This window comes from Schistocerca gregaria, chromosome 7 (genome assembly GCF_023897955.1).
Source record: "Schistocerca gregaria isolate iqSchGreg1 chromosome 7, iqSchGreg1.2, whole genome shotgun sequence".
Taxonomy (NCBI): domain Eukaryota; kingdom Metazoa; phylum Arthropoda; class Insecta; order Orthoptera; family Acrididae; genus Schistocerca; species Schistocerca gregaria.
The window spans coordinates 94,620,617-94,645,361 of NC_064926.1; the positions used below are offsets into that span (position 1 = coordinate 94,620,617).

The 24,745-nt window shown below is 44.1% G+C and overlaps 1 protein-coding gene across 1 annotated transcript in view; it reads right to left on the bottom strand.

Annotated features, from left to right (window-relative positions):
- Window positions 1-2,038: 2,038 nt before the first annotated feature.
- Window positions 2,039-24,745, bottom strand: part of LOC126282177 (UDP-glycosyltransferase UGT5-like) — a 152,534-nt gene continuing 129,827 nt past the window's right edge. Inside the window, exons 6-7 of the mRNA XM_049981705.1 lie at window positions 13,729-13,948; window positions 2,039-2,805 (exon numbers count right to left, since the gene is read on the bottom strand). Of these exons, the coding sequence (XP_049837662.1) occupies window positions 2,526-2,805; window positions 13,729-13,948 (500 nt within the window). The 3' untranslated portion in view covers window positions 2,039-2,525. The remainder of the gene's footprint in view (window positions 2,806-13,728; window positions 13,949-24,745) is intronic.

Genomic DNA, 24,745 nt, shown 5'->3' on the forward strand with positions numbered 1-24,745 from the left:
TCAATTCAACTAAGTACCTGGGTGTTAAAATTACGAACAACTTCAGTTGGAAGGACCACATAGATAATATTGTCGGGAAGGCGAGCCAAAGGTTGCGTTTCATTGGCAGGACACTTAGAAGATGCAACAAGTCCACTAAAGAGACAGCTTACAGTACACTCGTTCGTCCTCTGTTAGAATATTGCTGCGCGGTGTGGGATCCTTACCAGGTGGGATTGACGGAGGACATCGAAAGGGCGCAAAAAAGGGCAGCTCGTTTTGTATTATCACGTTATAGGGGAGAGAGTGTGGCAGATATGTTACACGAGTTGGGATGGAAGTCATTACAGCATAGACATTTTTCGTCGCGGCGAGACCTTTTTACGAAATTTCAGTCACCAACTTTCTATTCCGAATGCGAAAATATTTTGTTGAGCCCAACCTAAATAGGTAGGAATGATCATCAAAATAAAATAAGAGAAATCAGAGCTCGAACAGAAAGGTTTAGCTGTTCGTTTTTCCCGCTCGATGTTCGGGAGTGGAATAGTAGAGAGATAGTATGATTGTGGTTCGATGAACCCTCTGACAAGCACTTAAATGTGAATTGCAGAGTAGTCATGTAGATGTAGATGTACCTACATTTATCTGTCCTGTTTCCGTGACTGCCCTTTTGAGGAAGGTCCTTCACAGTTCAACTGAACAATCTGTTTCAGTATTCATTGTCACAGTATCTACGGCCCTGGAGACCTGCAAACACACATCTTTGCTCAGTATTACAGTATACTTTTTCATTCCTCACTGAATCGTCCGGACGGTTATCTTAAAATCTCAGTCGACTCTTCCTCTTTTATCCACACAGAACAATTCCACATCAGATAACAGACAGTTTAGCAAAATCTAAGCAAGAATGCAAACTCAAACTAACTTCACAAAGTTACGCAAAATTAGTAAGGACAAATCTCATATTTTAAAGCTTATAACCCAATATATGTAATGAGTAAGCGTTATGCACAAAATAGATGGCGGTAGTACCGCGTGCAGAAGATATGAAAGGGCAGTGTATTGACGGAGCTATGATTTTGTATTCAGGTGAGTCACGTGAAAAGGTTTCCGAGGTGATTATGGGCGCACGACGGGAATTAAGAGACTTCGAACCGCACGGAACATTCCGTTTCGGAAATCGTTAGTGAATTCAGTGTTTCGAGACCCACAGTGTCAAGAGTGTGCCGAGATTACAAAATCTCAGGCATTACCTTTCACCATAACAATGCAGGGGCCGACGGCCTTCATTTAACGACCCGGAGCAGCGGCGTTTGCGTAGAGTCGTCAGTGCTAACAGACAAGCAGCAATGCGTGAAATAACAGCAGAAGTCAATGCGGAACGTACGACAAAAGTATCCGTTAGGACAGTTCGGTGCAATTTGACGTTAATGGGCTATGGTAGCAGCCGACCGACGCGAGTACCTTTGGTAACAGAACGACACTCTGCTGCAGCGCCTGTCCTGGACTCGTGACTATAACAGTTGGCCGCCCGACGTTTGGAAAACTGTGACTCGGTCAGATGAGCCTCGATTTCAGTTAGTAAGAGCTGATGGTAGGATTCGAGTGTGGCACAGGTCCCACGAGGCCATGGACCCAAGTTGTCGACAAGGCACTGTGCAAGCTGGTGGTGGCTTGATAACGCTGGGAGTTGCTTCTGGTTGTAGGCGCTTCAGTCCGGAACCGCGCCGCTGCTACGGTCGCAGGTTAGAATCCTGTCTGGGGCATGGATGTGTGTGATGTCGCCATGTTGCAGTTGTTAGCAATCTGTTTGAAGAACATCCCGGACAATCTGGGCCACCCAGATCGGCCGACATGAATCATCTACCATGAATTTTGTCACCTCAGTGTACTATTTATACGTCGTATTATCACGGAAGATTGTATAATAGGCCGATACTTCACATCACTGGAATTAGTTGCAGCTTATGGTAACACTTAGAAGCCGTGACAATGTACTTGCCAAGGAATGTGGACAAGAAAATAGGTCTGCGGAACCCATGGACAAAATACAAAGTCGTACATTTTCCCAAAACATTTATTATTTGCTTAGATGAGTATAAAAAAAAATACTGTCTTTACAAATGAGTTTCTGTTGCGTATTGTTTTGTCGATTACGAAACGCCTGTTATTAGTTATTACCACTTTTGAAAATATGCGAGTAACACAAACCCGCAGCAGACAATATGAGCAGAAGCTAGAAGCCTCTTACAGTTTCTCACATAGTGGGAAGTTTATTAACTATAACATTAGTAGGAGTATCGTCTTAGAGTTTAAGGGGGCCACCGTAAGTCAATGTACCTCAATCCTAGTATATTCTAAATTGGTTTCGAACTAAAAACGTGTTACGCCCATTGCGCAATTTTCTTTCTATTTTTTCCCACTGTAACACGTTCTGGTGCCAAGGCAATGAATCAGTCTTAGAGCTCAGAATCATCAGGTACGCGCGTTATTCGCGGTGAACAACAACAAGTTGCAGTATTTCAGTTTGAAACTCAAACGCAGTCTCATTGTCCCTTGATCTTCTCCTTTTTGCCTTTGACCATGACCACTAAATATTTTACTACAAAGTATATGATCGTCACAGCTGCAATCAGTACAGCAAGTACGAAGGCGATGACGTCCAGAAGCAGAAGTTGCCACCAGTGGAGGTCCAGGGCCGCACTGCGCAGGTGCGGCGCTCCCTTGTGGCGGATGACGTACTCCAGCCACCACACAGCCGTATCCAGGGAAGTCGACCTGTGTTCTCTGAACAGTTTAGAGTACTCTTCCATATTTTTCTTGTAGCTGAAAAATAATTAAGTCAATTTGTAAAGACACTGAAACTTTTTGACCATAGTCTCTCTCTCTCTCTCTCTCTCTCTCTCTCTCTCTCTGTGTGTGTGTGTGTGTGTGTGTGTGTGTGTGCGCTTGCTTGCTTTTTATATACTTTCATACAAATGCCTCCGCTTTCTACTGACCAGCTAATTAAAACGTTATGAGTTTGTTGTTTTGCAACAATTTTCAAACACTGAACCTGTGAACCTGTATAGTTTCTTCCGTTTGCCAATAGTTTCATACATTTTATATGCGAATATACTGCATATAATATTCGTGCTACCCTAGCATGACAAAGAAATTGTTCTCTTGATAAAGTCGCTATGCCCTTTCTGGTTTGGACCTGCTTTGTTCCTGGTTACGCAAGGCGATTAGACTACCGAAATAACGTTACGGAGGCCGTGATGAGACACACACAATAACTTAGGACAGGGTTGTGTGGTCACAGGCTGAAGACGCAACTAGCCAGAAAACCAGATGAAACCGAGGAAAAACCGAAATTATACTGGAATCAGTCATAATTGTAAGGATTGAGTGACTTTAATCGTACTGTACACCAACTAGCAACGTGTTTCGAGAGAGAATGCTCTCACCAGGTAGTGAATTGCTATAATAATTATTGTAAAAGGTGGCAATTTTATTTACGCACTGTCTTTTAAATACACTCCTGGAAATTGAAATAAGAACACCGTGAATTCATTGTCCCAGGAAGGGGAAACTTTATTGACACATTCCTGGGGTCAGATACATCACATGATCACACTGACAGAACCACAGGCACATAGATACAGGCAACAGAGCATGTACAATGTCGGCACTAGAACAGTGTATATCCACCTTTCGCAGCAATGCAGGCTGCTATTCTCCCATGGAGACGATCGTAGAGATGCTGGATGTAGTCCTGTGGAACGGCTTGCCATGCCATTTCCACCTGGCGCCTCAGTTGGACCAGCGTTCGTGCTGGACGTGCAGACGCTTCATCCAGTCCCAAACATGCTCAATGGGGGACAGATCCGGAGATCTTGCTGGCCAGGGTAGTTGACTTACACCTTCTAGAGCACGTTGGGTGGCACGGGATACATGCGGACGTGCATTGTCCTCTTGGAACAGCAAGTTCCCTTGCCGGTCTAGGAATGGTAGAACGATGGGTTCGATGACGGTTTGGTTGTACCGTGCAGTATTCAGTGTCCCCTCGACGATCACCAGAGGTGTACGGCCAGTGTAGGAGATCGCTCCCCACACCATGATGCCGGGTGTTGGCCCTGTGTGCCTCAGTCGAATGCTATCCTGACTGTGGCGCTACCTGCACGGCTCCAAACACGCATACGACCATCATTGGCACCAAGGCAGAAGCGACTCTCATCGCTGAAGACGACACGTCTCCATTCGTCCCTCCATTCACGCCTGTCGCGACACCACTGGAAGCGGGCTGCACGATGTTGGGGCGTGAGCGGAAGACGGCCTAACGGTGTGCGGGTCCGTAGCCCAGCTTCATGGAGACGGTTGCGAATGGTCCTCGCCCATACCCAAGGAGCAACAGTGTCCCTATTTTGCTGGGAAGTGGCGGTGCGGTCCCCTACGGCACTGCGTAGGATCCTACGGTGTTGGCGTGCATCCGTGCGTCGCTGCAGTCCGGTCCCAGGTCGACGGGCACGTGCACCTTCCGCCGACCACTGGCGACAACATCGATGTACCGTGGAGACCTCACGCCCCACGTGTTGACCAATTCGGCGGTACGTCCACCCGGCCTCCCGCATGCCCACTATACGCCCTCGCTCAAAGTCCGTCAACTGCACATACGGTTCACGTCCACGCTGTCGCGGCATGCTACCAGTGTTAAAGACTGCGATGGAGCTCCGTATGCCACGGGAAACTGGCTGACACTGACGGCGGCGGTGCACAAATGCTGCGCAGCTAGCGCCATTCGACGGCCAACACCGCGGTTCCTGGTGTGTCCGCTGTGCCGTGCGTGTGATCATTGCTTGTACAGCCCTCTCGCAGTGTCCGGAGCAAGTATGGTGGGTCTGACACACCGGTGTCAATGTGTTCTTTTTTCCATTTCCAGGAGTGTAGATATGATGGTATCTGATACTCAAATACTAATGCAAAGAAACGTAATGATGCTAAAATGCTTTAAATTTTTGCTATGATTTAATCTTTAAAATTTATTATTCTCTTCCTGTTAATATTTAATTAATTAAGTTGTTCAGTTCCTTTTTTTTCAATTGCTGCTTTCAAGTGTACACTTGTATAAAAATCAGGCCCAGGAAACACTGTTGTGATCATGGTTGCGATTTAGACGGCATTTGCGTAATTGTACTGATTAAGAGTTATCGTTTCCGAAAGATGCAGGTTCGACTAAAGCTGTGTGCACTTTTGGGCATATAATGAAAATATTCCTAACACGTCGCGTAACAAAAAGTAACATGCGAATCACAACCGTGGTCAAACGAAGAAAATATATGATGACATAAATGTTCTTCGCTGTTATTCAGGACAGGTTTAGATTAAACACTGCAATTTTCAGCCTTTAAAAATCACGAGGCGATACACTTTAGAGATATTTGTTTTGAATAACTTTTATTTACCTTTTCTTATACAATATGGTGATTGTCCACAAGGATTATCTCTCTCTCTCTCTCTCTCTCTCTCTCTCTCTCTCTCTCTCTCTCTCTCTCTCTCTCTCTCTCTCCTTTTTATAGCCTTTATACATTCACATTACATACATCGTCTACCGACCAGTACGAGAACAAAATCCGCCCCGACAAAATGTCTTACATAGAATCAGTTCTCACTTAACAATCATATATAGTTTCGTAGTACAAACAATGCTAGTTTATTCCGTGCACCACAAAGTCTTAGACTCGCTCAGCACAAAAATTAAAACAATGAAATTATAATGATATTTTTAATATCGTCAATTCTTCTTTATATCATGAAAATAAGGTTTGACATCGTCATAATATTATTCTTCATCGTTGTAGCACTATAGTTGTCAACACTCAACACACTAAAACTTCCAAGAGCGCATTTGCGGTGTTCATAAAATAAAACACTTTAGGCTATGGTTCCTTGTCTCACTTCAATGTCGGCCACTTGTGTCCTTAACCGTCCCACTATAAACAGCTGGTGAGGGGACCAGGGACTGTTACACTCTTGCGGTACGTGATGACACGGTGAATGACATACATGACGATGTTAAAGAAATATGATGGACCATCGTCCAATGTGTCTTATGCTATCTCATGAGGTGTGCAAATGTGTTGTTAGAATTTCTAGTGTCTTAACCATATGCGCTGAGTGTTGACAACCTGATGATGAAAGCATTATCTCTACAAACACGTTGTTGATTGCTGACTTCTATTACTGATAAAATGTAACAGCCTTTGCTTCAATCCGAAATAAAACGAGTAACATTAACTCATGTTAGAAACTTTAAATGTCACAGCAGGAAAAGTTTTAAAAATGTATGTCCATAAAAATAAAGTGATGGGGGCAAGAAATTCTCTTATTGTGCAGTAAGCCAAAATCTTCCCGTATGAAAGGAAGGATACAGAAACATGGGTCATTCCCCTGTCAGTACGATGTAATTTTCAGCTGTACGTGTGAAGCATAAACATGATAACATACAAAGGTGTAAATAGCGATACAGCCCAATTTTTGGGAATATTATCTGTGCTAGGAAGTAAATTGCAGGAGGAACAGTTTTAACAACTGGGTCTAGCCGAAAAGCCTACAGCTTCGGTATTTGCAACAGCAATTCAGAGCCTGCCTTAGTAACAGGCTTCAGTTTCTAATACAACATACGAAAGTAATGACAGTGAAATAAATGTAATACGAGCTTAAATGGGCTCTCAGAATACAACGGAAAATTTTAAAGTGAAAAGACAAGACCTAAGACCAAATGCCTTAGTGGAACATGCGAAATTACGAAAGAATTATTCGGAATACGGAAGAAAAAACAGGTAACAAGTTCTCTACACTTATATGACTGCGTTTATGATCAATAAGATCGATGCTGTGCGCGGAGAATATGGTAAGAATCACAGCTCTCACGTTACGCAGACGACAAGAAAGCTGTAGAAAAAACGAACAAGATATTATTGCCAGTTACGGGCAGAAGCTGGCATAGGGGATATACGGGGGAAAAGGAAGGATTCTAGTGCATGTCGTTTACGAAATATCGTATTCTGCAAAGTTCCCACACCGACACTTGTACAATACCTGTGGTAGCATACGAGGTGCGACAGTAAAATAATGAGACTGATGTGAAAAAAAATGTTGCTTATCGTTTTAGTCAAGTTTAGTGTTGTCTCCTTCAAAGTAGTTAACTTCTGATTGCACGCACTTTTTCCAGCGCTTCTGCCATTGATGGTAACAGTTCTGGAACTCATCTTCTGTAATATCCTCCAAGATCCTCGTCACAGCTTTTTGGACATCTTGTGTTGTTTGAAAATGGTGTCCCATGACAGCCGTTTTGACTCTTGGAAATAGAAAAAAGTCACATGGAGCGATAACTGGTGAATAAGTTGACTGTGGTGGTACTGAAATTTGTTTTGAGGTTAAAAATTGCTGTATTGTCAGAGTATGGGATGGCGCATTATTGTGATGGAGATTCCAATTATGAGCAATGTTGGCACGGACATGAAGAACTCATTTACGAAGTCTTTCTATAGTTTCTTTGTAGTTATATTGGTTAACTGTTTGTCCAGGAGGCACCGACTCTTTATGAACAATTCTCTTGGAATCAAAAAACCACACAAGCATGCATTTCACTTTTGACTGACATGAAAGCTTTTTTTTGGTCTGGGTGATCCCTTTGAGCACCATTGCGAACTTCGGCATTTTGTCTCTCGATCGTACTGAAAACAACAACTTTCTTCACTTGTGAAAACACCCAATTTAAAGAAAAAATAAATGGCATACCGATGCGCAATATTATGCGGTTCCATTTCCGTGACGAGAGATACGAACACGTGTTAACTTATTACAGCACAACTCACGACTGAGTAGTTGCATCGATGTGCCGCTTGGACTAGAAGCAGCTTATAGATAGATGTCAAAATATTGTGCCTACGTAAGCCTACAGGATTGCCACATCTTGCAAAGAAAATCAGTCTCTTTACTTTATTGTCGCACCTCGTATACTGAAGAACAGAAGTGCATACACTAGTTATATGGATTCAGACTAGTAACGAGACAACTGACCATCACGGTTTGTGTTCAAAATAACCACTGACAGCGGCAATACACGCTTCCACACCGGGGTGGAACGACTGCTGCACACGTGCTAGTATTTGAGCGGAGATGCTCGAGGAGGCTCCAGTAATACGTCTTTGCCTGTCATTGGGTGTAGTCTGTATGTTCTTGTAGACAGCGTCTTTCAGCTTTCCCCACAGAAGAGTCAAATCTGAGGGCGTGTGGGTCAATGCACAGGTCCTCTGCGTCCATTCCACCTATTTGGAAACAATTCGTGACGTTGGTGCCACAGGCTATTAGTCTGCAGAGGAAAGTCTTCTAGCATCCCTGGAAAATCGTCTATTAGGAGGCTGCGATTCTTGTGCACATTCTGTGTTCCGTCTATGAAAAACGGGTCTTTGATCTGATGGTTCACTATCTCACACCACACTTTTACACTCCTTGGATACTGACTTTGCACCTGATGAAGCCAACGGGCATTGTCAACAGACGAATAGTGCATTCGTCTGCGGTTTACCTGGCCATGATAGGTAAATGTGGCTTCGTTAGTGACGAAGATACTATATACATCTGGCGTATCCTTTCTTAATGTCCATGTACTGAACTTAACACTATTCTCGTAATAATTTTCATGCAGCTCTTGATGGGGAGAGATGCGAGAGTGATGGAACCTATGTCGATGGAGAATGTGTAGAGCATGTGCCTGACTCATGCCACTTCCTCGTACGATTGTGCCTGAGCTAACGTGCGGATCAGCTGCAACTGCAGCAAGCACAGCTATTTCCTCCTCATCTATCGTCGCTTGTTTTCTTCTGTTAACGCTGTATGGGTGTTACACTACCACTTTCACGTAATCGGTTGAAAAGATTGATAAGTAAATGCCGAGATGGTTGACGTCTATTGGGATCTCCTGTCGCATACACTGTACAAGAATGAATTGCAATCTTGCTGCTCTGTCCATACGCCATGACAATGTCGGCTTTTTCTGCACTGGTAAGTCCTAGCGCCAACTTACGACACACTGCTTGGACTGTCACATACTAACTGACTAGCAAGTCGCATTGCACTTAAGAACACGCAAGCACAATATAAGCAAACATAAAAAATTGTACTTAGCAACTAGTCAAGTTGAACTGCATAAACAAGTGTCGCTATGAGAACTTTGCGGAAATCGACATCCCGTAAGCGACTCGCACTAGAATCCTGCAGCAAACACCACTAACATTCTAGTTTACACTACTTTTAGCTGTTAATGTCAGTAGTCATTGTCCCATTTAAACCAAGTGTATGTGTAAAATACATTTTCTTACACTATGTTCATTGACTAATAATACGAGCCACTGACTACCAATTTTTTGTGAAAACTTCTGGTCAACGTCACTTTCCATTTAGTGTTTGCGATGCAAGTTTTAGGTGATTCACTCTGCATAGCAAAATTATGCGATTTGTTTTCGTACCAATATTCTCCAACTCAGTATCTGTAACTCAGAACACATCCCATTCCTTCCTAGTTTTATGGTACATTGAGTATTCTTTGTTTATCACTGTGAATTAGTCTAATTTAGCTGTCACACTTTCTTCGAATGACCCTGTAATTACTGAATGCCACCTGTAAGCGAGAACTGCAGTAAACAGAATTGAAGGAAATTACGTCTACACTTATACTCCACAAGTGGCAGAGAGTGGTTCGTATACCAGTGTCACTTTCCCCTGTTCTTTGTCCCAGTCGCGCATGGTTCGCGGGAAGTTCGATTGCTGGTAAGCGCACGCATGAGCTCCAGTCTCTCTATGGTCTTTTCGCGAGTTGCCCGTAGGTGAAAAATATATTTGTCGACTCTTATAACAACGTCCGCTATCAGAAGTTAAATATGAAACCACATCGTGATGCAGGACGATTGTTTTGCCTGTCACTGAGGTTGGCTGAGCAGCCGTGACGCTTTCGCGCTTGCTAAACGAACCTGCGACGAAACATATCGCCGTTTAATGGACATTCTCTATTTCCTCTATCAGTCCTATCTGGTACGGATTCCAGAATGACGACCACTATTCAAGTATTGTTCGAAAGAGTTACTAGGCTACACGTTTTGTGAGTGCATTACACCTGTTGACGATTTTTCCTATGAATCTTGGTCTGGTGTTTACCTTACCTCCGGTTAGTTTCACCTGGTCGTTCCATTTAATGTTGTACGAATACCCCTACATACACTGAGGTGACAAAAGTCGTGTGATAGCGATACGCACATGTAGAGATAGCGGTAGTATCGCGTACCCAAGGTATAAAAGGGCAGTGATTTGGCGGAGCTGCCATTTGTACTAAAATGATTCATCTAAAAGGGTTTCCCACTGATTATGGCCTCCCAACGGGAATTAACAGACTTTGAACGCGGAATGGTAGAACTAGACACATGGGACATTGCATTTCGGAAATTGTTAGTGAATAAAATATTCCGAGTTTCACAGTGTCAAGATTCTGCCGAGAATACCAAGCTACAGACGTTACCTTTCACCACGGACAACGCAGTGGCCACCCCGGCCTTCACTTAACGACCGACAGCAGCGGTGATTGCGTGGAGTTGTCAGTGCTAGCAGATAAGCAACACTGCGTGAAATAACCGCAGAAATCAATGTGGGGCGGACGACGAAAGTATTCGTTAGGACAGTGCGACATCGCCTGCAGCAACTCTCCTGGGCTCGTTACAGTATCGATTGGAGCCCAGACGATTGGAAAACCATGGCCCGGTCAGATGAGTCTCGATTTCAGTTGGTAAGAGCTGATGGTAGGGTTCGAGTGTGACGCAGACACCACGAAACCATGGACTCAAGTTATCAAATGGCTTTGAACACTACGGGACTTAACATCTGAGGTCATTAGTCCCCTAGACTAACTGAAGCGCCTAGAACCACTCGGCCACAATGGCCGGCCTCGAGTTATCAGCAACGCACTGTGCAAGTTGGCGGTGGCTCCGTAATGATAAGGGCTGTGTTCACATGGAACGGACTGCGTTCTCTGGTGTAAATAAACCGATCATTGACTGGAAATGTTTACGTTCGGCTACTTGGAGACCATTTGCAGTTCATGGTCGCAAAGAACAAAGAAATTCTTTTATGGATGCCATTGCGCCGTGTCACAAGGCTAAAATTGTTCGCGATTGGTTTGAAGAATATTCTGGACAGTTCGAGCGAATGATCAGGCCGAACATGAATCCCATCAAACGTATATGGGGCATAATCGTAAGGTCAGTTCGTGCACAAAATCCTGCAGCATAGCTCAACATTTTTCAGGCGACTTTCGACGACTTTTTGAGTACAAGTCACGTCCGGTTGCTGCATTACGCCGGACAGAAGGAAGTCCGACACGATATTAGGAGGTATCCCGTGTCCTTAGTCACCTCAGCGTATTTTACGGATGTGACTGCTTCCGAGGAATGTACTGCAATCCCGTCTATGTTGAGGGTCAACAGCTGATCCCTACACAAAAACTTTCCGGAGGTATTCCTACATTTCGATACAGTTATCTAGCGTTGCGATTTCTCTGTATATGACAGTATCATCCATCAAGAGGCTCACAGAACTTCCGCCATCGTCTACAAAGATATATATATATATAATGCGAAATTTGTTGGTCATATAACCGTCTCTTGTGGTATGCCCGAAGTTACATCTATGTCTTAAGTTTTCTCTCCGTTTAGAAGAAAGTGCTGTATTCTGTTGTCTATAAAAGGCTTCAATCCAATCACACAGCTGATTTTACATACCGTAAGCTCACAGTTTGCTCTTTAGGCTTCAGTGGGAAATAGCATCGAATGCCCTACGGAAGTAAAGGAACGCGGAATATACGTGGGCGCTGGTATTTACCTGTTTTCTGAACCTCTTGGACGAACAGAGCGAACTGGATTTCACAACGAGTGTTGATTGCTACAGAGGATATTTTCGGTCTCCAGACAGGCTATAAAGCATGAGCATAAAACGTGTTGCAAAATTCTATGACATATCAACTTCAGAGATATATGCCTCTGTTCGACGATCCTTCTCGAGAACGGGAATGATTTTCACTTTCTTCTAATTCGTATGAACGCTTCAATCCTCCAGCGACGTACGATAGAATGATGGTCCACTGTTATTACTTGCTTTTCTATTCTGTGGTAACTTACTTCGATTTGTGTCATTTTGACGTTCGTGTGACGGACGTATGGTTGGAATTACAGTGCGATCTTCCTCAGAGAGATAATTTTGGAAAAATACTTTTAGTTTTTCGGCGTTCTGATTCTCATCCTCCATTTTGATGTCTTTATGGTCTCGGAGTGTCTGGACAGAGGACTTCAATGGACTTCGATTCGTTTCCGGATTTAACTCAAGACCAGAACCTCTCAGATTTTCTGTCAAGTCGGTAGATAGGATTTTACTTAATAAATCGTTGAAAGATTCACGAATGGCTTTCCTTACGCTAGTCTTGGCTACCTTCAGTTTTTGTTTGTCTGAAAGGTTCGAGCTACGTTTATATTTAATTTCGTAGCAATTTTCCAATACGGCGGATCTTCCCCATCGCTCACAACTTTGCGTTGTTCATGCCTGCTAGTGTGAAAATGCTCTTGAACTTTGTCAGCTGATGCTCTATATTTTAGGCCCTGGAGCTGGTTGATTTACATTGACCGCTCAAGTAACCTGAAATATTTTTTCGTCGCTGTTGCTAAGCTGAAATATCTCCCTATTTTTCTTGTTTACATTCATATATACAGCCGTGTTCAGTAATGCTGTAATGGCCGTGTGATGACTTATTTCTTTTCTACGCGGAGTCGGAAACCTTGGGCCTGTTGATGAGCAGAAGATCTTCACGAATCGGTTCTCTGATTAGCTGCTCCTGGTTAGTTTCGGGTAAGGGATTGAGAACGATTTCACACGGTTCCCTGTCCCTACTAACCCCCTTAATTATTTGAGTAACACGGTCTATAGTTTTTTAAAACTAAATTTCGACTGAGCAGGCCTCTGAAGGCCCAACGGTACAGTGGGTAAGTTGATCCTCACCTGATGCTTTAACAAGACGAAGTGATTTACGTTAAATCAGCTCCAAGTTTTCCCTGATATTTTTTGCTACCACTTATACGTAGTCGGAGGGCATAAAAAGGCATCCAGTGAACAAAATTGATCCTCCTTTTACACCTATCTTCACCAAAAGTATTTATCATCGGAATGTGTTCTAACTTCACTATATATTATCGTATTTTTAACAGCTTAACACTCCACCACGGATGTTCAACTTATTTCAGCGACATAACTACAGTATATTGATACATCAATGATCTTCAGTGCTTCACCAACTTGGGTGATCTTACCGACAAAAACAAATGACCACCCAAATTCCAACATGTTGAATGAAGACAGATAAAATGACCTCAAACGGGACTACTTTAGTCTCATAACCTTTTCTTTACTCAGGGATACGGTACTAGCATGTACTAAATGATTAATGTTCAGTAATGGACTGTTGCTTTTTCTAAAGCATTTCCGTTAAATCCTCAGATATGTAGTAATCAGTACTCCAATATAAAATTTCTTGTTTCATAAAATTGTGTATGCTGTATAAAGTCAGAGTGCGCTGTTTTATGTGTATGTCACACACACCAGTCAATTTCATTTGGAAATTGTTTGCATGCACAGTTCCAGATCTTATTCAAAATCAAAGTCAATTGAACATACCTTGAATCTTCGATAGTTTTGTGGATGGCATCGAGAACAGTCTCCTTTGTGACATCCTTCAAATAAATTCTAATACCAATTCCTGCTGAATTTATCTTCGCACAGTTGTGTGTCTGGTCAGAGAAGAACGGTATGGCTATCAGAGGTATGGCTCTGTATGCCGCTTCGTTCAGACTCTGCAGGCCTCCTTGCATGATGAACAGTTTTACATTAGGATGAGCTGCAACAAACAACAACAGTAACAATGGTAATAAAATTGTGGTGTAATACACTTAGCTTAAATGTCTTATTTCGACATAAATTTCCTTCTTAAATCGTAAATAGTGGTTTCAGGTGTGGTTTTTGCAGTTTTCGAGTGCTGCTTGCACAGTTCGTCTAAAATGTTTGAAGACTGATTTTATTCCTGGCGTACAAGCGACGTCATCGCAGTGGTATGGCGGCCGCTTGAACTGATAACTGTCAACAGTAGACGTGCATTCGACCGGCCATTTGCGAGCAGACTTAAGTAGTGGACGTGCGACTGTAGTGTGTCAAAGTTGTTTTGTCACAAATCGCAGTAGATCAACATCTTTAAATCAAGTGTTCCAAGGCTTTCTCCAGAACGTTTTATTGAAGATAAAAGCCTGTGCGAAGCTCGTTCCGGACATCTCGACACCCGAACAAAACGAATAACGCGTGGACGCCTTGCCGCGATTTGAATTGAATTTCAAAACTTGGGCAATTCACTTCTGGAAAAAAAAAGACCCGAGTGATGGAACATGGTGTTATCAATACGAACCTACAACAAAATGACAAAATGCAGAAATTCACAAAAGGGGTCACTTTGACGACAAGCCGACATACAAACCAATGTGATGTGTGAGTTGAACAACATGCCAAAGGAAGGACTTTTATGACAGTTACACTTGGTTATATGGACGTTCTGCGCCTTGTACACAAGTGGGGGTGGGAGGAGTCTATGAAGTACACTTTAAGCATTAAAACGACCATCTTAAATTTACTCTGTTTTATATTAATCGTCGGCCCCTGTGGCCGAACAGTTCTAGGCGCTTCAGTCCGGACCCGCGCTGCTGCTATGGTCGCAGGTTCGAATCCTGCCTCGGGTATGTATGTGTGTGATATTCTCAGGTTAGTTAGATTTAAGTATAGTCTGTCGGTAAACTGAAGAGCGAGCGCGCGAATCCCCATTCTGCCTACCCTGCTACGTCACAGGGCGCTTCTACAGGATGTTCCACAACTTTGTACAGTCCCTGCCGCTGTGCGCGCATTAAATCTGTGGCGACGCCGTGTGCAGGTACGTCCCGTCTGCGTTTATTTTTAGACAAATGCGTTAAGATTATAAGGAAAACAAAAGAGGATAGCTTCTTCGAAACAAAACATTATAGAGTAAATAATATTAACAGTAGAACGGAAGTCAGGATTCTACTACAAACATAGAACCCAATGTCTATTCATATGAATGTATGTCCCTCTATTCGTAAGACGAACCAGATATAGTGCAATCAGTCTGTAGAATTTAAGGCTTGTTCTTACTTTGTGTTTCTACTAAAAGGTAGAAGTTTTCTTTGAAGGGCTGCATTAAAACTTAACAATGCTTGCAACACGAAGAGTATTTAAAAAGTAACCGGAAATTTATAATTACGTGTGTTGTATTAGTTCGATTCGCCCTGCCTTTTTGGTCATTGTCTTCGTAAACATGTCTGAAAAGTATTTCCAGGTAAATCCCATTTCAGGCAATGTGTTGTGTAAAACATCTTTCTGCAACGAAAATGTATTTTTTGTTTCACGCCAGTAATTTCCGTAATGTGGGCATTATTTTTTGGTTTATGTAAAAGTCCTCCATCGTTTGTCGAATGACCGATTTTGTGAAACTGTCTATAACAATGGGTTTCATCCCTAAATTATTAGTTTTCCTTCGCGGCGATTCAAGTAAACCATGCGCCCTGTTTTCGCGTCCCTTCCTTATGCGTCCTATTTTGGAGAGACTGACGTTTGCATAAACTGCAGCCCTTTGATTGGGACTGGTAATATTAGCCAACAGTTCTTTTTGTGTAGCCTCCTTAACACAAGCTGTAATAACGTTAGAGACGATCGAACGGTCGTTCTGCGGAAGTATCTTCTTCGTATTCTGCACATTTTCTTGCACTGCAGGGCGATTATCCATCACTTCCGGATACTGAAGTATATCAGCGAGTACACAGCGTCAGCTGACTCAGATTGGCAACTAACATCCCACGAACAGAAACGACGTGTATCACTGCACGCCGAACTACACCGCTAGATAGGTAACGGGCAACTGATTTTGGGTTGCCCTGTAGGCCAGAGGCAGGGTTCTTCCGCCACCAATATCGCTGCTCGCTCTTGAGTTTACAGACAGACTCTAGTTCTAAGGCTAGGGGAATGATGACCTAAGATGTTAAGTGTCATAGTGCTTAGAGCTATTTTTTTTATATTCATCCGATCTCTAAAAATTTTTCAATGATGCCTAGGGCCTTGATCATGGTGCAACATCAACAACTGACATAGACTAGAATTTTCCGCTCAGTTTAATATAATTAATGCTAAACATAAAAATAACAAAATAATGTCAATTTTCCCTCCATGGTCATTGAGATAAATGTCTATTATAATTATTACAGTACTGGCCATTAAAATTGCTCCACTAACAAGACATGCAGATGATAAACAGGTATTCATTGGACAAATATATTATACTAGAACTGACATTCGATTACATTTTCGCGCAATTTGGGTGCATATATCCTGAGAAATCAGTACCCTGAACAACCACCTCTGGCCGTAATAACGGCTTTGATACGCCTGGGCATTGAGTCAAACAGAGCTTGGATAGCGTGTACAGGTACAGTTGCCTATGCAGCTTCGACACGATACCGCAGTTCATCAAGAGTCGTGACTGGCGTATTGTGGTGAGTCAGTTGCTCGGCCACGACTGATCAGACGTTTTCAATTGGTGAGAGATCTGGAGAATGTGCTGGCCAGGGCAGCGGTCGAACATTTTCTGTGTCCAGAAAGGCCTGTACAGCACCTGCAAGATGCGGTCGTACATTATCCTGCTGAAATGTTGGGTTTCGCAGGTATCGGATGAAGGATAGAGCCACGGGTCGTAACACATCTGAAGTGTAACGTCCACTGTTCAAAGTGCCGTCAATGCGAACAAGAAGTGACCGAGACGTGTAACCAATGGCACCCCATACCATCACGCCGGGTGATACGCCAATATGGCGATGACAAATACACGCTTCCAATGTGCGTCCACCACGATGTCGCCAAACACGGATGCGACCATCATCATGCTGTAAACAGAACCTAGTTTCATAAAAAAAAATAACGTTTTGCCATTCGTGCACTCTGGTTCGTCGTTGAATACACCATCGCAGGCGCTCCTGTCTGTATGCAGCGTCTAGGGTAACCGCAGCCATGGTCTCCGAGCTCATAGTCCATGCTGCTGCAAAACGTCGTCGAATTGTTCGTTCAGATGGTTGTTGTCATGCAAACTTCCCCATGTGTTCACTCAGGGATCGAGACGTGGCTGCACGATCTGTTACAGCCATGCGGATAAGATGCCGGTCATCTCTACTGCTAGTGATACGAGGCCGTTGGGATCCAGCACGGCGTTCCGTATTACTCTCCTGAACCTACCGATTCCATATTCTGCTAACAGTCATTGGATCTCGACCAACGCGAGCAGCAATGTCGCGATACTATAAACCGCAATCGCGATAGGCTACAATCCGACCTTTCTCAAAGTCAGAAACGTGATAGTACGCCTCCTTACACGAGGCATCACAACAACGTTTCAACAGGCAACGCCGGTCAACTTCTGTTTGTGTATGAGAAATCAGTTGGAAACTTTCCTCATGTCAGCATGTTGTAGGTGTAGCCACCGGCGCCAACCTTGTCCGAATGCTCTGAAAAGCTAATCATTTGCGTATCACAGCATCTTCTTCCTGTCGGTTAAATTTCGCGTCTGTAGCAAGTCATCTTCGTAGTGTAGCAATTTTAATGGCCAGTGGTGTATTAACCATTTTAGTGTACGTGCCGACTCACACTACAGGCCTCTCCCTCCCCCCTCCTCCCCCCCCCCCCCCCCCAACGTATTTTGATTGCCGTAGTAGCACACGTACGGCTGTGTGTGGAAGTGAGTGGGGAGTGATCGCTGTATTGAGAGCCATCCGCAAAGAAACCAAATGCTACAAGCCCTTCAAGACGACGACGGCGGCGGCGACGATCATAACCAAGTATACCGTGAATTTATTCTGGGCCTTGAGATGGAAGATAATTTCCTTTTACGTTTAGTATTCACCGATAGGGCTACATTACATTTAAGTGGAGAAGTGAACCGCCACGACAAATTTAAGAATATGGGGAACACAGCATTTCATTGTTTCGCGTATTCTGTGCGCTTGTCCCATGGAAGATTAACGCCCGGTTCTTTTTCACCGAAAAAATGACGTATGTGATCAGCAGCTCTAAACAATGGGCTGCCTCAGTGATGGATCGGCGGCCCTCGCATTGCAGCGTTGGACTCCAAGGTCGCCTGATCTTACAGTATGGGATTTGTGTGTGCGTGTGCGTGTTTGTAAGAGAATCCGCATGTGTGTTTCCCCCTTTCCAACAACGATGGCTGAAGTGCGACGCCGTTACAGCTAATTCTAGAAACATTCACAAAACTGCTCTATGAGTCTGACTGTCATCTGGATGTTAGTTGTGTCCTTAGGGCGACACATTGAACGGTTGTGAAAGGCAAATAAAAAATTTGATCCTAAATGTAATTACAAAAAGTGCCCTAAGTCTGCAAACGGGCATGTGAAAATATACCCGTGTAAAATCGGATGGCTCCTTCGAAAACAAAAACTTTTTAGCACTACGCGAAATTTAAAATTCACCGAAAGTTTTTAATCTGACTTTTGTCAAGTCTTGTGATATCAAACGAATGAACAGCCTGTATTTGCCACGGATGCCCGGTACATTAGTCATTCTTACTGCCTGAGTAACGATACATGGTCTCCAGAATGAATTTTTCTGTTTGCGGCGGCGGGTACATTGACACTAAACTTCCTGGTAGATTAAAACTGTGTGCCAGACTGGGACACGAACCCGGATCCTCTACCTTTCCTTGGCAAGTTCTCCACGTACTGTATTATCCAAGCACTACTCACGACCCGTCCTAACAGCTTTACTTCCGCCAGTAGCTCATCTCCTATCTTTCAAACTTCACAGAATCTCTGCTGCGAACTTGTAGGACTACCACTCCTAGAAGGAACGATATTGCGGAGGCACGGCTTAGCAAAAGCCTGGGGGATGTTTTGAGAGTAAAATTTCGGTTTTCAGGGGTGTGAGCGTTGATATGAAAGTTCCTGGCAGATTAAAAGAGTGTGCCAGACCATCAATGGTGAAAGTAAGGCACCGACAGCGGTTCGTGAGTCGTGCTTGGGTAATTCAGTCTGCCCACAAGAGGCAGACGTCCCGGTTGCATATCTCTGCCCTGCACACAGTTTTAATGTGCCAGGAAGTTCCGATACATTGGCCTGTTGACTAGCGATTTTCATTAACTTTTTCGCATGCGATATCAGTTTACAGACCACTGCTGTTAAATAAGACAGTTCAGGCAATAACGCTCCGATTCTGTATTAATGTGGCGGGGAAGAAAACATACTGGCCTGCTTAACAGGTGATGCCGATACCACGGAATTCTTGTTCCTGCTGTGTTAGCAGACGCAGTCACATTTATCGTGTAATTTTATCTGCATAGTTTTGTTCATACAACAGATGTAAACAGGCAGAATACGGAGCTGCAGTCGGAAAAGCTTACATACGACAAGTGTCTGGCATAGTTGTTAGACCGGTTACTGCTGCTACAATGGCAAGTTACCAAGATTTCAGTGAGCCTGAACGTGGTGCTACAGTTTGCGCACGAGCGACGGGTCACAGCGTCGCCGAGGTAGCGACGAAATGGGAATTTTCCCGTACGACCATTTCACGAGAGTATCGTGAATATCAGGAATCCGATAAAACATCAAATCTCCGACAACGCTGCGGCCAGAAATAGATCCTGCAAGAACGTGACCAACGACGACTGATGAGAATCGTTCAACGTGACAGAAGTGCAACCGTTCCGCAAATTGCTGCAGATTTCAGTGCTGGGCCAACAGCAAGTGTCAGCGTGCGAACCGTGCAACGAAACATCATCGATATGGGTTTTCAGAGCCGAAGACCCATTCGTTACCCTTGACGACCGCACGACACAAAGCTTTATGCCTGCCAGGCCCGTCAACTCCGACATTGGACTATTGATGACTGGGAACATGTTGCCTGGTCGGACGAGTATTATCGTTTCAAACTGTATCGAGCGGGTGGACGTGTACGGGTATGGAGATCACCTTATGAATCCATGGACCCTGCATGTCAGCAGGGGAATTTCAAGCTGGTGGAGGCTCTGTAATGGTGTCAGGTGTGTGCAGTTGGAATGACAGGAGACAGCTGACGCGTCTAGATAAGAGTCTGACAAGTGAAACGTATGTTAGCAACCTGTCTCATCACCTGCATCCATTCATATCCGTTGTGCGTTCCAACAGACTTGGGCAATTCGAGCAGGACAACACGACATCCCCTACGACCAGAATTGCTACAGAGTGGCTCCACGAACACTCTTCTAAGTTTAAACACTTCCGTCGGCCACCAAACTCCCCATACATAAATATTATTGGGTATATCTGGGATGCCTTGCTACGTGCTGTTCAAAACAGAACTCTTACGGATTTATTGACAGCCCTGCAGGATTGATGGTGTCATTTCCCCCCAGCACTACTTCAGACATTGGTTGAGTCCATGCTACGTCGTGTTCCGTCACTTCTGCTTTCTCGCGGGGGCCCATACGCTATTAGGTAGATGTATCAGTTTCTTTGGCTCTTCAGTGTATGTCTTTCGTTAAGATTGACAAACTGGAATCTTTTACTATCATATTTTTATTTAGCTCAGCGTGTCGTTAACGAAAGATGATACAAAGCTGGTGAAGATTTGTGGACAGGCCGCACCTTCGTTAGTACTATATTCGGAAAGTCCAGTGAATAAATTCAACCTCATTCGAAAGCACAATATGCACCTGGAACATCGACTGTTAAACAAGATATATGAAGTAACCTATGCTATAGTCATTGTTTTTCTAAAAGACATTTTAGTTCGTGGATTAACTATGAGAAAGCTTTCAGTACGATACCTGTTGTACACGGTTAATGCTGACGAAAAGCAAATACGAAGCACGAAATTCACAGTAGCGTTTGTCTTATTTTTAAAATATTCTAACTAGTGTAGAGCAGTTATTTATTACCATTGTATTGTATTGTATTGTATGGAACTTGGGACCTAGAAACGACGGAGAGGCTCCGTCCCCGCCGTATCCCTCAGTGGTATATAACCCCACAACAGGCTACAGCAGTCCACTCACCCCACCGCCGCCCCACAAGAAAACACAGGGTTATTGTGCGGTTCGGCCTCCAGTGGAACATACAGTGTGGTTTTCTCTACCGTGTGTAAACTCCTGGCATTGATCGATGAGAGGACACGAAACAAACAAAGGCTAGTGAACTTATGTCCGGAAATTGACCATTTTCATGCTAGATACTATCTATTCAATCATACTTTGATATAGAGACTGCGGTCTAACACGCGCTGTGGTATGCCACCACAATTGCAGTATGCGTTGAAAATGGCTTCCATGTGCCTCAACGCATGCGTTTACGCGGAGTTGTGTGTACTGTCTCCCACGTTCACATTGGCCAGGCTACACCCGTGCAGTGTCAAATGCAGCACGAGTACACTGCTCCAGTTTCTCCACATCTGGACTGGGCTCTGCATCCAGGATACTTCTGAGATGGCTCCATAACCAGAAATCGCACGGGTTGAGATGCGGTGAACGAGCAGGCCATGCAACTAGACCCCCCCCCCCCCCCGTCCGACCTATCGACTAGGGGAGACACGATTGAGGTACGTCCTGACGTTAACGGTGGAGTGGTCTATCTAGAGCATCATCATGTAGCAGTCACATAAACCTTCTAATCACCGATGGCACTTCTTCCAGCAGGGGAGGCAAAGTCACCCGCAAGGAACGCCGGTAGTTCCGGCCTGTTAGGCGACTTGGAAGGCAGACTGGTCCCAAAATAGGTCGCCAATCATCTCGGCCCACACATTGCGGCTGCAGCAATGCTGATGATTCGCTGTCACCATATCAGGGGGGTTCTGCATATCATCCCACAGATGACTGTTATGAAAGTTGAAGATTCCACTCCGCGTAAAGGTGGCCTCATCTGTCAATAGGGTGGATGACACAAATTCCGGAATCGTGGTTGCCTGGTGAAGAAACCAGTGACAAAGCTACTGCCGATGTGGGAAGTCTGTCCCTCGGAAGCCCTGCATACGCTGTAAGTGACAAGGGTAGTAACAACTGTCATGGAGAATGTTGCATATTTTCGTCTGGTTTACGCTGTAGTGGCGAGCCAACTGCTTGGTACTGACACGGCAGTCGCCTTCGACAGTGTTGATCACAATTTCCTCCAAGTCTGGTGCCCGAACGTTTAGGGCATGTCATGATGATTTCCTACTTCCTGAAACGACCCTGTCTCAGACAAACGGCCAAACACTGTCGCAAACATTGAATGCTGTGGTTATTGTCAGCGGGGATAGACCTCCTGATACGTCCTTGCTGCCGGCCGCCCGTTGCCATTTGCCTTTCCGTAAGTAAACGCCATACCGGTAAGCTCTTGACTAGAATACGGCACCGTTGTGTACAACGCTTTATCACATCCACTACAAGCAAGAGAAGTGAATAGGACACAACATTACCAATTACTATGGCAGGAGAGGGCGCCAGGGCACCACATATGCACCCTGTAGGAGGAAACTATTCATACTGTACTGTTGTTGCATGGTATCATGCCACAGTCTCTGTAACAAAGTATGATTGACTATGTAGGCTCTAGCATGGAAACCATGCATTTCCGGACATAAGGTCATTATACTTTTTTTTTCGCATCCTCTCGTCGATCAAAGCCTAGAGTTTGTACACGGTGGAAAAAATCACTCTGTAGTGTGTCATATTGGGACTGGGTGTCATAACCTGGCAAGGTTTAACCTTAGTTCAGTCAACGAAGGAAAATTACCGTAAAAATTGGTGTGGTCGGAAATTTTTTTACTTGGGAAGCGTCCTGGGACCTCTGCTGTTCCTGATCTATATAAATGACTTGGGTGACAATCTGAGCAGTTCCCTTAGATTGTTCGCAGATGATGCTGTAATTTACCGTCTAGTAAGGTCATCCGAAGACCAGTATCAGTTGCAAAGCGATTTAGAAAAGATTGCTGTATGGTGTGTCAGGTGGCAGTTGACGCTAAATAACGAAAAGTGTGACATGATCCACATGAGTTCCAAAAGAAATCCGTTGGAATTCGATTACTCGATAAATAGTACAATTCTCAGGGCTGTCAATTCAACTAAGTACCTGGGTGTTAAAATTATGAACAACTTCAGTTGGAAGGACCACATAGATAATATTGTCGGGAAGGCGAGCCAAAGGTTGCGTTTCATTGGCAGGACACTTAGAAGATGCAACAAGTCCACTAAAGAGACAGCTTACAGTACACTCGTTCGTCCTCTGTTAGAATATTGCTGCGCGGTGTAGGATCCTTACCAGGTGGGATTGACGGAGGACATCGAAAGGGTGCAAAAAAAGGGCAGCTCGTTTTGTATTATCACGTTATAGGGGAGAGAGTGTGGCAGATATGATACACGAGTTGGGATGGAAGTCATTACAGCATAGACGTTTTTCGTCGCGGCGAGACCTTTTTACGAAATTTCAGTCACCAACTTTCTCTTCCGAATGCGAAAATATTTTGTTGAGCCCAACCTACATAGGTAGGAATGATCATCAAAATAAAATAATAGAAATCAGAGCTCGAACAGAAAGGTTTAGGTGTTCGTTTTTCCCGCTCGCTGTTCGGGAGTGGAATAGTAGAGAGATAGTATGATTGTGGTTCGATGAACCCTCTGCCAAGCACTTAAATGTGAATTGCAGAGTAGTCATGTAGATGTAGATGTAGATGTAGATGTAGATGTAGATGTGGTAGGTGAGAGTGTCATGAAACACGTACTAAAATCCCAACCGGTGGGGTGGGCGGCGGAGGGCGTTTAAAGATCCATTTTTTAATGTTTTCCTTGAATAACTCTAAAGCAGCGGCTTCTAGAGAAATTGTTCCCCAGTAAAAAATTAAATTACATTCAGTCTCATACAAAAAATTGCTACAATTTTTTCTCTACGCCTAACCGTTTTCGTGTTGTTAAAACCATTGGTCTAAGGATTAATATTAAATATCCGTATTACATTTAAGTTCAGTAGAGCCGTCTTAAGGCATGAATTGTGTTCTGGGTCATCTGAAACGATGGTGACGATGGAGGGGGGGGGGGGGCAGGTGGAGGGAAGAAGTGCGACAGAAGGTAGATCGCTGGATTGTGGTCATGAGCTTCCCTGCAAACTAAAGAGTGAGCATGTTGTTTGTCAATCTGTCCGCTATGTGACGAGAAGCGACTATAGGTTATTTCACAATGCTGTGCCGACCTTCCACTGCGTCCATTACGAAGCAAATGGCTCTGAGCACTATGGGACTTAACATCTTAGGTCACCAGTCCCCTAGAACTTTGAACTACTTAAACGTAACTAACCTAAGGACATCACATATATCCACGCCCGAGCCAGGATTCGAACCTGCGACCGTAGCAGTCCTGCGGTTCCGGACTGTAGCGCCTATAACCGCTCGGCCACCGCGGCCGGCCATTACAAATCACTGGCAACACAGTGCGCGGATACTGAAAAACGGCAAGTCCTTTGGCCTCGCCTTTCTTTTACTTTAAAATATTCAGGTCATGTTGACGTATGCAATTAGAACACACATCTAGGATCGATTTCGAAGCACTTATAGGTGCATCCTCAGGCAATCTGTACAAAAAATA